This window comes from Triticum urartu, chromosome 7A, assembly GCF_056163025.1.
Source record: "Triticum urartu cultivar PI428250 chromosome 7A, HENAU_Tu73, whole genome shotgun sequence".
Classification (NCBI taxonomy): Eukaryota; Viridiplantae; Streptophyta; class Magnoliopsida; order Poales; family Poaceae; genus Triticum; species Triticum urartu.
Genome location: NC_141879.1, coordinates 213,283,776 through 213,296,846, shown reverse-complemented (window position 1 = coordinate 213,296,846; position 13,071 = coordinate 213,283,776). Strand labels below are relative to the sequence as shown.

The 13,071-nt window shown below is 50.6% G+C and overlaps 1 protein-coding gene across 1 annotated transcript; it reads right to left on the bottom strand.

Moving 5' to 3' along the window:
- Positions 1-1,746: 1,746 nt before the first annotated feature.
- Positions 1,747-12,569, bottom strand: LOC125521268 (mannan endo-1,4-beta-mannosidase 6). Its single transcript, XM_048686331.2, has 5 exons — positions 12,038-12,569; positions 3,854-4,051; positions 2,917-3,039; positions 2,604-2,815; positions 1,747-2,524 (listed from the first exon to the last, which is right to left on the bottom strand). Exons 1-5 carry the CDS (start codon positions 12,419-12,421, stop codon positions 2,128-2,130), a joined length of 1,314 nt encoding a protein of 437 aa, XP_048542288.1. The 5' UTR covers positions 12,422-12,569; the 3' UTR covers positions 1,747-2,127.
- Between the last annotated feature and the right edge of the window lie 502 nt (positions 12,570-13,071).

The window sequence follows — 13,071 nt, the reverse complement described above, 5'->3', positions numbered from 1 at the left end:
ATGTCACCATGCATGAAAAAAAATACCCTTATTAACCACTTATCTCAACATGCAACTATGTCAGCTCACCACGGCAGCCACCATGCATGGGAAAAGATAGACGTTAACATCAAATGCCGCAAGCCAAAGCAACCAGTATTACCGATCAATCCATCACTCTATCATGTGCGCCTACAAAGTGTTAGTATTTAATTTAGGTTGTTTTTCTCTTGAATAATTATATCAATGAGTATACATACAAACACTATATTGAGTAATTAAAATCTCTAGTTGGTTCATCTTGGCAAACACTATATTGAATAATTATATTAGTTTCATTAATTTCATATTTTGGGTACTTTTTTTATAAAGGCGTTAATAAAATATAGCATCAAGTGGATACAAAGCATAATGAGTAACACCCGATCTCTGCATAGTTAGAATGTATACAGTCAAACAATCTGATAAAAGAAGAAGAAAAGGCCAACATATTGGCACCAGTAAAGTCGTAAAAGATCAACATTATGCTATCACCCATATTGGGTGAAAACCTCTTGGCCACCCGCGCCAACCACACACACACCACCTTGAACAACGGTTGATACTTCTTTCGGTTATCAATCGATTGGCTATTCCTCGGGTCGTCACGCATAATTCTAAACGTTGTGTGAAATAACAAATATTAAAAATTACATAATTAAGTGAGAGTATGTGCTAGCCATACTAGCTCGTTATAATTGTAAGAATTTTTTAACATTTAGGGCCTTATTTTACATTTTGCATCGGGACCTCAAATTCGTGGAGACGGCCCAACCCTCCGAAACAATGCGAGCTCCACACTCTAAGACCCCCCCCCCCCCAAAAAAAAAAAAAGCAGAGACACCACGCTGACTTTTCAGATTTGTACATATGAAGCCGAGCCTACGCGCATGATCGGCATCCACGAATAGGCGCCCTTGCCATGCATCATCGGCGCTGGCGATAACAACCTGCGGGTCCGTGTAGTTTGTTCTACGAGCGTGCATACAGAAACATCGTGCTCCTGCTTTTTCAGGCGTAGCTCTCCTGATGGGCACAACATATGAACGTATGTGGGTATATGGCAATGGTCTCATGTGTATGCTACAAATGGGAAATACTATTCGTTAGGAACTTTCAACGCGCCATATGGTCCTCGTACGGGCACGGCAGACCTGCTCTTTGTGTGGTTGGTGCTCCACGCCACATCGTTTCCGTTGTATGTTTTGGTCGCTACATGCTCCGGATGAAAAGAACGTGTCAGCAGATTTTTATTCTTGCACATCAGAACGAGATAAACATCCAGCCCTCAATACACAACACGAGTCATATCTGCCGACCACTGTTTTGCAAGCAAAACATACTCTCTTTTTTGTTGTTGAAATCGGTCAATTAAGCAGTCTACCTTACGAGTGAAATCCAACGGCTCACCTCCTTCCTCGTGCGCCCACCAGCCCCAACATCTTATATTTATTTATTTATTTTGAGCAGCCAACATCTTATATTTAGGAATGGAGGCGGTACAAGTTTCTGGCAAACTCAGATGCAATCTAAGCTAAAGAAAAGTGGCGAACTCTTGTCAATTTGCAACTTATCAGTCGAGCAGCTCCTGTACGGAAAATGCTAAACCTCAATTCTTGCAGAACAGTGGCGAAGCCAGGATTAAAAAAAACATGTTACCGAAAAACAAATTGGCCCAAGGTTCACTTCAATCCTGGCTCCGCCACTGTTCTGCAATGCACCATCCCGAGCGCGAATCTGAAACTGAATTGCACTGTACAGAACATGAAAACACATAAAGCAAATCCGATATTTCTGAAACTCTTCTTGCTATTCATGTGGCCAAGAAACAAAGTAGCTAACAAGTTGCGTGCACCTATGGAAAGAATGCTAGCAACCACATTGGTGGCCGACAGACGAAAGGAAAAAACGGTAATTACCACAGACAAATTCAAACGCCACCTACTTGCATTTGATGATTAATCTATCACTAGTTACAAACGTTCTGTTGCTATACACATCCTGTCAGTCAGCTGTTCACTTCTATAGGCAGTCTTGTTCAAGATAACGCTGAAGACGAGTTTCTGTTTGATGAAGCAGGCTTTCCCGGCATCAATGGCAGTAAAATTCCTAGGGCTGTATCGCACATTGCCAGTCAGGGTCTCTATCATTCTCGTACAGCATTTGCAATCGACAAGACTGCTCCGTTATCAACTTATAAGTCGAGGGATGATCGTGTGCCACCAGGGAGAAGTCGTCGTGGTACATGTGTGTTCCTTCGACCATCAACTGCCAAATAAAAGCACCCCCGCCTGCCTGAAGCTTCCTCGCTGAATCATAGATTTTGTCGTAAACAACTCTTAGAAGAATATCTCTATCAACTGTGCTGTTGCCCTCTACATGCTGCAGGTAACCTACTTCTGAGAACAGAACAGGTTTTTTCAAGATGTGTTCGCTGTCATTAAGGTGTGAATCAACCCAACTGGAAAGGTATCTGAGTTTTTCTTCCATGCTTGCCTTTGGTAGCCTGGGAACAAATATATGCATCAATGGCATATAAACTAAAGCATGATACATTTGTACAAATAATCGGGAAAAATACATACCAGCTGTCAGGGTAAGCATGCACCGATGCAAAATCAATATTCTCGACTGCCGAGTTCTGTATGAAGTCTGAGCAGAGTGAAGCTGCCCAGTCCCCAGGATTAAAACCCAGCCTCTCAGCTATTCCAGTGCCATAAAACCCTTCAATTCCTACTGCAACAAGATGTTTAGCATCCAGACTCTTGACATACGCTGCCATCTCTGCTATCCAAGCCTGCCAAGGGACACCGGGTTGAAGTGCCGAGTGTTTTCACTCAGAAAAATCCCCATGTACTGAAAGTGAAAATGGATCTTTGAATGCATTGAAGTCATTACCTGAAGATGAGGACCAGATGAGTTGGACACACACCTAGGCTCATTCATGAGTTCCCAAGCAAAAATAGCAGGTTCATCAGAGTATCTGATTCCACTGTAAGAGTTCCTTCTAGTTAATATTGCCTGTTGGTAATACGTTATATAGGAGTGGTGACAGAATCATCAAAAACTGGCCAGAGAAGGAAAATTGGAGAAAAAGTGTTTATAAATAGTGCTTCTGCAAACGTAGCTGCAAGTTTGTTTACCCAGGTCGATTAGGGTCGCAATTGACACATATTACTCCCTTGTTTATTTATGTAACAAATTTACAAGCTATATGCATAAAAGAAGGTCTTGTAAATCATGCTAGTCACTTGGCAGTGGCCATAGCACAATACACTTTACCACTTCTAGATAAAATGTCAGAGCATATGAACATATTAGGTACATTCAGCGAATACAAAACACATTTTATCTAATATCCACTCCCTTGGGAGATAATCTACAGAGAAAACCATGATATGTGTACAGAAAAGATTGACACATTACGTCGTTCCTAAAGTCCTCATCAAAGGTAAGATGAGATTATCAAAATTAATTTTCTAACATGCAAGTGGGGCACACCACAATATTGCAATGAATGCACAACTACATCTTTCTGTTTTCATGATATATGTCCTGAACCTCACAAGAATCCGTTTCAAAACAACTGTCCATTGAGGAAATCAAGAGTGTAGTTAATCCAATATCTCCATTTATTGCTTTGGAACAGGTTAAATGGTTGTAGCATGTCATTCAACAAGGGTATGCATGGTACTTTCTCACTAAATATTTCATAGATTTTGTGTTTACTTGTTATGTGCACATGGTGAGTTGAGGACAGTTAAGAACACAGAGGGAGTAGTAAATACGAGGTGCCACAAGACAAAATAATTATTTGTTTCAAGCTAAATATTACCTTCACATAATCCTTGTAGTAACCCTTAACGGTTGGGTCATAGAAAAAAGAATCAGTTGAATTCGTCAAGTTAGCTCCAGCTGCTTGTGCCCACTTAACATATTGGGCCTTCCCTCCAAAGTTATCAAGGTTGTTGACAAGGCAAAGAATCAACCTAATATGATTTCTCCGGGCTTCATAGATAATGTAATCCAATACCTGTAATGAAGAAAGTTATGATTAATATTCACATGAAGAACATCATTTACCTGTGCTTCTATAAACCTATTTGTTGAGGTATTGCCACTTTAAAAGTAATCCTAAAAATGTATACCGCTTCAAAAAGATACGTGTTGGGGAGTGCATACAACCATGAAGAAAAAAACTAAAGAATTTCTTAGGCGAAGGCACAGAATCTAGAAATTTATATTAACACGGTAGGAACACAGGGTACAGGTTAAGCCCTAGCTAAACTCTAGAGATCATGAAAAGTTCGGCACTACTTCATACTTCAGAAAAATCTAAATATCAGTTTGCATTCCGTTGTGTAAGCATAACACACTCAAAAGTAGGGATCATAAGTTAGTCATTTTGTGAGAGAACGGCGAGGTATTACTCAAGTTGCACAAGCGCAAACTATTAGCAACTTGTACCATAATAAAAGAAAGGTTGTTATCATAGAAGAAATGAATAAATGAAGGATGGAGGTAGCATGCATCTTAAAGCTGCTAATTATTTGTGCTTGCTGAATATATCCATTGTTTCTTTCCTGGCACTGAAGTTGTTCACGATGCGAACTTGCAAAGTGTAAGGCCAATATGATTCGTACAGGCATAACAGACCAAATAGCCTGATGGATTTCCTGATCCTCTTCAGCTCTCAGGCCACCAGGGACCGTCTCAATGACGACCACTTCATCCGATCTCCCCGCTTCTCCCTTTTGATTCGCCCTTGGAGTAAGCTCGCTCATGCCGGCTACGGCGAGTTCGAATACAGCGTCGAGCTCGAGCTCCGCGGTATTCCTGCCCAGGCGTGGCATCTCTCGACTGCCGAGCACATCCTTGGACAAAGCTGCTGGATTGAGCGCCTCCATCCCCACACTCGCTCCCATGCCAACCTCGCCACGTTCCGGCTTTCCGGGCGCACGCACAATCCTGCCGACATCCGTGCGACGCCATTCTGGAGATCGTCGAGCAAGTCCCCGCGCGCCTGGGCTCTGCTGCGCCTTTCATCAGGACGCTTACCTACCCCATCTCCATTGCGATATCCCGCGATGTGATCATCAGGCCTACGAGCGTGGCTCCAAACGAGGGGCATGGTCGGGATCAAGGCGCCGGTGATGGCAACGACGCCGGGCACAGCCACGGCCCGGGGCCCGCGCGCCGCCACGACCGCAAGCGTAGGCGCATGGACTCGCAGCCCACCGGCCGTGCCGATGGCATGGCTATGGACAACCTCGATTGGCGCGTCGGCAACCGCGCCTCCCGTGTGGATGGGGTGGCCATGGCTCCGGCGTGGCCTGCCCCTCCCGGTGCGGCGGCGGAACCGCCCATAGATCCAACCAGAAACGGCATGCTGCTGTGGCCTGGCCAACGTGGGGCCCCTCACCCTCGTCATCGAGCCAGAAAAGGAAAGGGGAAAAGGAACGATAAGCTGGCAACAGCCGTGGGCCAAGCGCGCAACGCTGACGATGGCTCTATCGCCGCGCTCGACGGGCCTGCGGGGAAAGATGGCGACTCCCCTGCGGCTGCGGCGGCATCGGAGCCATCCGGTTTTTCGAATCCGGTGGTATCCCATGCACCCGGGAACGATCCTGCTGGCCAAAGTTCTAGTTCGCCTGACCCTTCTTGTCGGGACCTGGCCGTGCTGAGCGAGGTGCCATACTCGCGGGAAGAGACGCCGGCCTTGTCGGGGCAAAGTGGCGATTCACCCACATCCACCCCCGAGGTGGGGCTGCTCTCCTGTGTTGACCGGTCCACGCCAACCCCCACACGCGCCGCAACGGACAGAGAGGCGCTCGTGCTCGCCAGCGGCGCCAACAATCCATTCCAAGAGCCGTCGAGCACAACTCCTACTGGGCCGCAGCTACCCGCCCCGAACCCAACAGGCTCCTATCTCGATCCTCCAAAGGCCCACGGCAATAGTCCCTCCTCCTAGGCGTACTGCGGCCCCTCCAACAGTGGTGCCTGCCCACATGGAGGCCAACCACGACATGTGCACGCCTACGCCCAACCACTTTGCCTCCCCGCCAGTAACCCTGCATCGATCCTGAGGTCGTGCACCCGTCCCACAATCATGGACGCTGGGCGAGTTCCTCGCCGCCGCCTCCAAGCAGCTCAACGCGTCTCTGCGGGCGCCTGGGAAGAGGCCATGCCGCCCCCTCAACTTCACCCCCCTGCCGTGGTCGTTCGGCATCCGCCAGTTCCGCGGCCGCCGCGCCGCCGACAACAGAAAGAAGAGCGCAACTCTAGGTCCTCCGCGCGCTCGATATAATTGGGACCAACCAGAAGATCACCGCCGCGGAGATGAAGGCATACGACGACGTGTTCGCGGTGCGCATCCCGTTCACGCTGCTCGCAGCCATCGCCGCGCTGGTCGATCGTGAGATCCCAGCCTGCATGGCGCCGCCGGCGCCCACACCGGCACGTGTCGACACCGCGTGCGAGGTCTAGGCCCCCGCGGCATCGTGCCCGTCGATCCCACCTTTATGGATCACGGCCTTAAGATCGTGGTTTGGAATGTGCGCGGCCTCAACACTCGCGCACCGCCACGCCATTCGCACTTTGCTGGACACCACCGGCGCCTCAATTGTGTGCTTGCAAGAAACTAAAATGGATTTGATCTACTCGTCTATTGTTCTTGACATGCTTGGCTCAGAATTCTATGATTATACTTATCTTCCAGCCCAAGGCACACAGGGCGGCATTTTGCTCCCATGGAAGAGCAGGGCCATGTCGATCACGGAACCAATGTTCACCATGAACACGCTCACTGCCAAGGTGGCCACGGCCTCTGGCACGCCATGGTGGCTCACGGTGGTCTATGGACCCCAAGATGACGTGGACAAGGTGGCATTCATGAAAGAATTACGGGAGATTAGGGCGGATTGCGCCGGGCCATGGATGTCATGTGGTGACTTCAACCTCATCCTTCGAGATGAGGATAGAGTACGGGCAACCTGAACAGGCGCATGATGGGCAGATTCCGCCGCCTCGTCAACGATCTCGCGCTTAAGGAGATTTACCTAAACAGACAGCTCTACACATGATCTAACGAGCAATTGCCACCAACCTTGGTGCATCTGGACCATGTGCTTTGCACCTCGAACTGGAGGACGTGCACAGTGATTGCCACTTGAGATGCCTCGCGTCCGTAGTGTCTGACCACTGCCCTCTGGTACTAGACTGCTTGCTCCACGGCGCACCGGCGATTCCATTTCAAGGACTACTGGTTGCGCATGGACGGGTTCCAGACGGTGACCGCCGCTTGGGGCTCCACTTACGACCCCGATCCCTTCCGTCACCTAATGCTCCGCCTACAGGCTACAACGCATAGGTTGACGAGCTGGAGCTCCAAGGCGGTTGGGAACATTAAGGCTAAGTGGCGATCTCCCGCGAGCTCATCGCGCGTTTCAACAAAGCCCAAGAGGATCGCGTGCTCTCTGCCCAGGAGGACAGGCTGCGTAAACAGCTCAAGGTTTCCTACCTTGGCCTCGCATCTATGGAGCGCACGATCGCCAGGCAGCGTGCCCGCATTGCCAACCTCAAAGACGGCGACGCCAGCACCGCGTTCTTCCACCAACAGTGCTCCTTCCGCCGGCAGAAAAACAGGATCTTCAGCCTGACAACGGCGCGGTGCTCACCGACCACGAGGAGATGGCGCACGCGGCTTTCTCACATTACGACGAGCTACTCGGCACCGCTATCGATCGCGACCACACGCTCGACATGGCACGGCTTATTGAGCAGAGCAACCTCGCCGACCTCGACACGCCCTTCAGTCCGGAGGAGATCTGGAGCGTGGTCAAGCGTCTCCCGGCGCGCAAGGCACCCGGGCCAGACGGATTCACAGATGAGTTTCTGCGTGCGTGCTGGAGCACCGTCAAGCAGGACTTCTTGGATGTCTTCCAGCAGCTCTTCCAGCTTCGAGGACGGAGCTTTTGCAAGCTGAACAAGCCCTCCTCACCCTGTTGCCGAAGCACGCCGACGCCCATGAGCTACGCGACTACCGGCCGATATGCCTCATCCATATCGTGGCCAAGATCGTCTCCAAAGTCCTCTCGCTTCGCCTCACCCCGAAGCTAGACTGCCTTGTCAGCCGCAACCAGAACGCGTTCATCACTGGACGGAGCCTCCACGACAACTATGTTCTTGTCAAGCAATCGCTGAAGTTGTTGCATCGGCTGGGATCCCCAAGAGTTATGCGCGTGCTTTCAACTCCATATCTTGGCCATTCCTCTTTGAGGCTCTGCGCTAGTATGGTTTTGGGGACAGATTCTTGGAATGGCTCGCCATCCTACTGTCCTCTGCGAGCACCCGGGTCCTACTTAATGGCGAGCCCGGACCGCCTATTTGGCATCAGAAGGGGCACCGCCAGGGCGACTCCCTATCCCCATAGTTGTTCGTACTCGCCGTCGACACACTTGGACGGCTAATGAAGCGCACGCACGACACTGGTATTCTGCTGCAGCTCCACCCCCGACGGTCTGTCCGAGCGATATCGCTATATGCTGACGACGTCATGCTCTTCTGCCATGCCGCGGAGAGCGATGTGACCGCAGTCAGAGAGATTTTGGCATTATTTGGGAGGGCCTTGGGTCTCCACATGAACTACGCCAAGAGCTCGGCCACGGCCCTTCAACGACCCGGCGGACGTCGAGATGATCACTGGCCTGGGCTGCTCGATTGTGGATCTTCCAGTCACCTATCTTGGCATTCCCCTGACATTGCGCCGCCCCTCTGCCACACAACTACAGCCGCTGGTTGACAAGGTTGTTGGTTGCCTGCCGACTTGGAAGGCAGAGCTTATGAACAAGGCTGGACGGCTTGCCCTCGTCAAGTCAGTCCTCGGTGCAATCCCCGTGCATCAGCTACTCGCCTTCGCCCCCCCCCCCTCCCCCGACTCTGAAACAACTTGAGAAGATTCAGCGTGGTTTCCTCTGGGCGGGCCGAGCTGCTGCGAATGGTGGTAATTGTCACGTCAACTGGCGCCATGTTTGCCGCCCACTCGAGCTAGGTGGTCTGGGCGTCCGCGATCTGGAGCGTGTTGGGCTTGCGCTCCAGCTGCGCTGGCTCTGGTTTACTCGCACGGACCCGGAACGTGCATGGCAGGGGCTTGACCTACAGTTCTCCGGCGATGAACGCGCGCTATTCGCTGCTTCTACCTCCATGGCCCTGGGAGATGGTTCGACTGCCTTGTTTTGGGAGGACCTTGGATCAATGGGCTTTCGGTTCGTGAGATCATGCCTTTGCTATACGGTGTCGTTCCGAAGCGCCGACGCAAGGACAGCCAGAACGGTGGCGGACGGCCTCGACAACAACACCTGGGCACGCGACATACATGGCGTACTTGGCATCCACGAGATTGGCCAGTACCTGCAGCTATGGCAGATTGCACAACGCACCACTCTTTCAGACATGCCGGACCAGCTAATCTGGAAACGGTCCACGAGCGGTATGTACTCTGCACAACCCTGCTACGAGGCTACCTTCCAAGGGTCAACATCCTGCCACTCATGGAAGCTGTTCTGGAAGTGCTGCGCACCGCCTCGAGTCAAGTTCTTCCATTGGCTGGCCAACCAGGACCGATGCTGGACCGCGGAGCGGCTGGCTCGCCGTGGTCTGCAACATCACCCACATGCCTTCTCTGCGACCAAACACCGGAAACGATCCGGCACTTGCTGCTGGACTGCCCCCTTGCCCGGCAGGCCTGGCATGAGACCCTGGCCTGGCTGCGCATTCCGGCACCGACACCCAACCAGGAGCCCACCCTCATGGACTGGTGGCTGCACGCCAAGGAAAATACGCCTCCGACGTTGCGCAAAGCCCTGCAATCAGTCGCGCTTCTTGTGCCCTGGATGACTTGGAAGCACAGGAACAGCTGCGTCTTCGAGAACGCCAGGCCTTCCATTGACACACTAGTTCAGAACATTAAGGAGGAGGCCTATCTTTGGGCAAAGGCTGGGACAACTGAGCTTAGAATTGTGCTGCCCTCATCTTGGGACGTGCACTGATTATAATATACGTGGACCACCTTAGGGCGCCTGTAACCAAATTCCCCCCTTTTCAATGAAATGAAATGCAAGTCCTTTGCATTTTCTCAAAAAAGGTATGATACCAGTCGACGCCAAATATTGCACCTCACAGACAAGTGCATGATCATTCCACTCTAGAAACCATCGTTCTTTCAGGGATTCTTTTTTCCATTGTAAAAACTTGATTGCAGCAACATAATTGACAGGGCTGGTTAACTCCCAAGTGTGTAAAGGTATTAGAGGCCAAGATGAGATGTGTCAATCAAGGAGGTAAAGTTTCAAAACTCGTTCTATTGGTGAGTCAAATAACCAGCAAACCTGAGAACTTACAGATGACCATGCTTCAAAATTCATAAGAGAACTATGCAGATGTAAGCAGGTAATGTGACATTCAAAGGTCCATTTTCCTGAGTCTTAAAGTAGCTTTCCATGTGACTCCTCAAAACAGATCCCATCAGTTTCAAACTTGAAACTTCTGAGTTGTAATTTTAAACATTTGGTTAATATGCATGTGGCGCAATATATCTCAAATCAAACAAGCATACTGCCGTTGCTAACAATAGGATTCTGTTAGGAGATTGTCACCATGAAAAAAATTTGTTCTTTGTCCGTCCTATCTATAAGAGGAGAGCATATGAAAAATGCAACCTATTCTTTCAGGGGTTTTTAGCTCACTGGCCATGCGCTGCCAATTTGGGGCTTAATACCGATATTTTAGCAACAAATCTAACTATAGTGGTTGGTGTTTTGATTTATGCCACCCAAGCCTAAGACTGATGAGGAAATTGGGTGAAGTATGCCAGATACGAGGTGAGGAAAAGTATCTAGAACTTCCCCGCTGGCCCTACTCCCCAACCTAGAGTAGCTAAGGGCGGAAGTAAAATCAACCATTGTTCATACATGAGCTTTTCTGGTACGAAATGGGCCACTTCAAATAGGTTAATTGCTCTGGCCCAGAATACGATTAATCCTTCATGGGCTACGTGAGCTCCAAGTAGTTTACCCGATAAATTGATTATTCTGGCATTCCCAGCCCACCAAGCAAAGCTGGTAGTTTCTTGGTCACAACCAGTTAAAAGAAAAGTTCAATTAAAGAGCGTTTCCACATGGTAGAACCTCCTCAGGGATTATAAGATTTTCATGAGGCTTTACGAGTATGTTCCATGACAAATGGCCGCAATACAAGGCCAGGCTTGTCAATAGTACGTCATTAACCAGGCCAGTCAGGGCGAGCTATGAATTTGCAGCCAACACTAGGTAGGGTCTTCAAACATCACAAGATAACAGCGCACTTGTTTAAATGACCACACCACTAGAATATGATTAAGAAATGCAGAAACATGATTGGGACAGGGGAGGAGACTGGTGAAGGGATCTTGTTTCTTGACAGAAGGTTCTAATCAGCGAGAGGCACCAAAGAAATCGCGCCACGATATATAAGGAACTTAAAAGCTAATTGGTTCCCAAAAAGGCTAGACGCCAACCATAAGATTTATTCGATGCATGCGGAAAGATATTACGACTGGATTTATTTGGTACACGGCAGTCTTACTGTGAAGGGTATTATGGAATCTACTGAATTATGGATTTGGACTACAGAAGCATAAAGCATAACCTAATCTGGTATCGAAATACGGTACATGGTATCGGGCATTGGGCCTCTACACGACAAAGTATGCAGATATCTTCATGTTGCAAAGTATCTGCTAAATGATGGCCACATGAAGCACATCCAAATTGCCCCAGTTGCATCATCATGCTTTGCAACACCCCCACGGTCCCAACAGTGGTACCAACAATACAAAAGATGTGTTCACGTGTTTGTTAACTGCGGCTCTAAGTAGTACCCTTGTATATAGACAAGAATTTTGGTCAGAAGAGCAGCCCCAATAGCATGACTGCCACCAGATGGTTCGCGAGGGAGGAGCAGGGGATTGGAGGGAGATCTGGACCTGGAAGACGGCTTCGTTGAAGCGGCCGGGGGAGATCTGAAGCGCGCCGGGGCCGCCGTCGATGAAGGCCCAGGTGCGGCAGACGCCGAGGCCCATGCGGCGGCCCCGGCGCAGCATCTCCGACACGAGCGCGGGCGACCGCGACGAGAGCAGCCAGTAGGAGTTCCAGCCGTTGACGTAGAGCGGCGCGCCTGTGTCGGCGTCCACGAAGTGGGTGCCGTTGCGGCCCGCGAACGACATCCGCGGCTGCAGCCACGGCACCGGCAGCTTGAGGCCGCCGCCGCCGGGGGCGGCGGGGTCGCGGCCCGGGAGCCAGTTGAGGTAGACGACGGCGAGGAGGAGGAGGAGGCCCAGGAAGCTGTAGAGCCGCTTCTCCCGCCGCATTGGTCGGCTGGCTCCGCCTCCGCCTCCGCCCCCGCCGCGGCGCTGGATTTTCTTCCCTTCCTTCCCTTTCTCTCAGTCGGAGGCCGGCGGTGGGGGTTCGCGCGTGTGCCAAGTGCCGGAATTTGGCTCGGCTTCTGGTCGCGGTTTATTTGGGTTTTGCTGCCGTCATTTTTTTTCCTTTTGACATCTTTTGCTGTCGCCATTCGAGCGTGCAGTGTAGGATTTTTTTTGTGTTCCTGGGGAATTTTATAGTTTGGCCCATGTTTCTTGTAGCAACTCCTCTAGCTCTTCTGACCATCCTAAGGCCAACTCCACCGCGTGACCCTATCTTGTCCGCCCCTGTTTATTTGGGATAAAACGGACAAACCAGACGGCTCAACACGCGGGCGTAAACGGACACCCCCCCCACGCCCCATTTGATGCCATTTCCCCAAACCCTCCCACGTCCCTCTAGCCGCCCCCTCTCTTCCCTGTCCATGGCCGACGCCTCGCCAAATTCCGGCGGCCTGGTCGTCGAACCACCCACAAAGGTGAAGAAGGAGGCGGTCAAGGCGCCAAGGAAGCCGCGATCGGAGTGCATGTCAGAGGAGATCGCCAAGTTGGACGCGGAATCGGCGAAGAGGAGGGAACGAAGAGCAGTCGTCATGGTC

Bases quoted from the DNA above. Each gene is read 5' to 3' on its own strand.
- LOC125521268 (XM_048686331.2), bottom strand. From the start codon at position 12,421: ATGCGGCGGGAGAAGCGGCTCTACAGCTTCCTGGGCCTCCTCCTCCTC. The intron at 3,040-3,853 runs GTAATATTTAGC...TATTACCAACAG, and splicing joins ACTACAAGGATTATGTGAAG to GCAATATTAACTAGAAGGAA. The intron at 2,525-2,603 runs GTATGTATTTTT...ATTTGTTCCCAG, and splicing joins CATGCTTACCCTGACAGCTG to GCTACCAAAGGCAAGCATGG.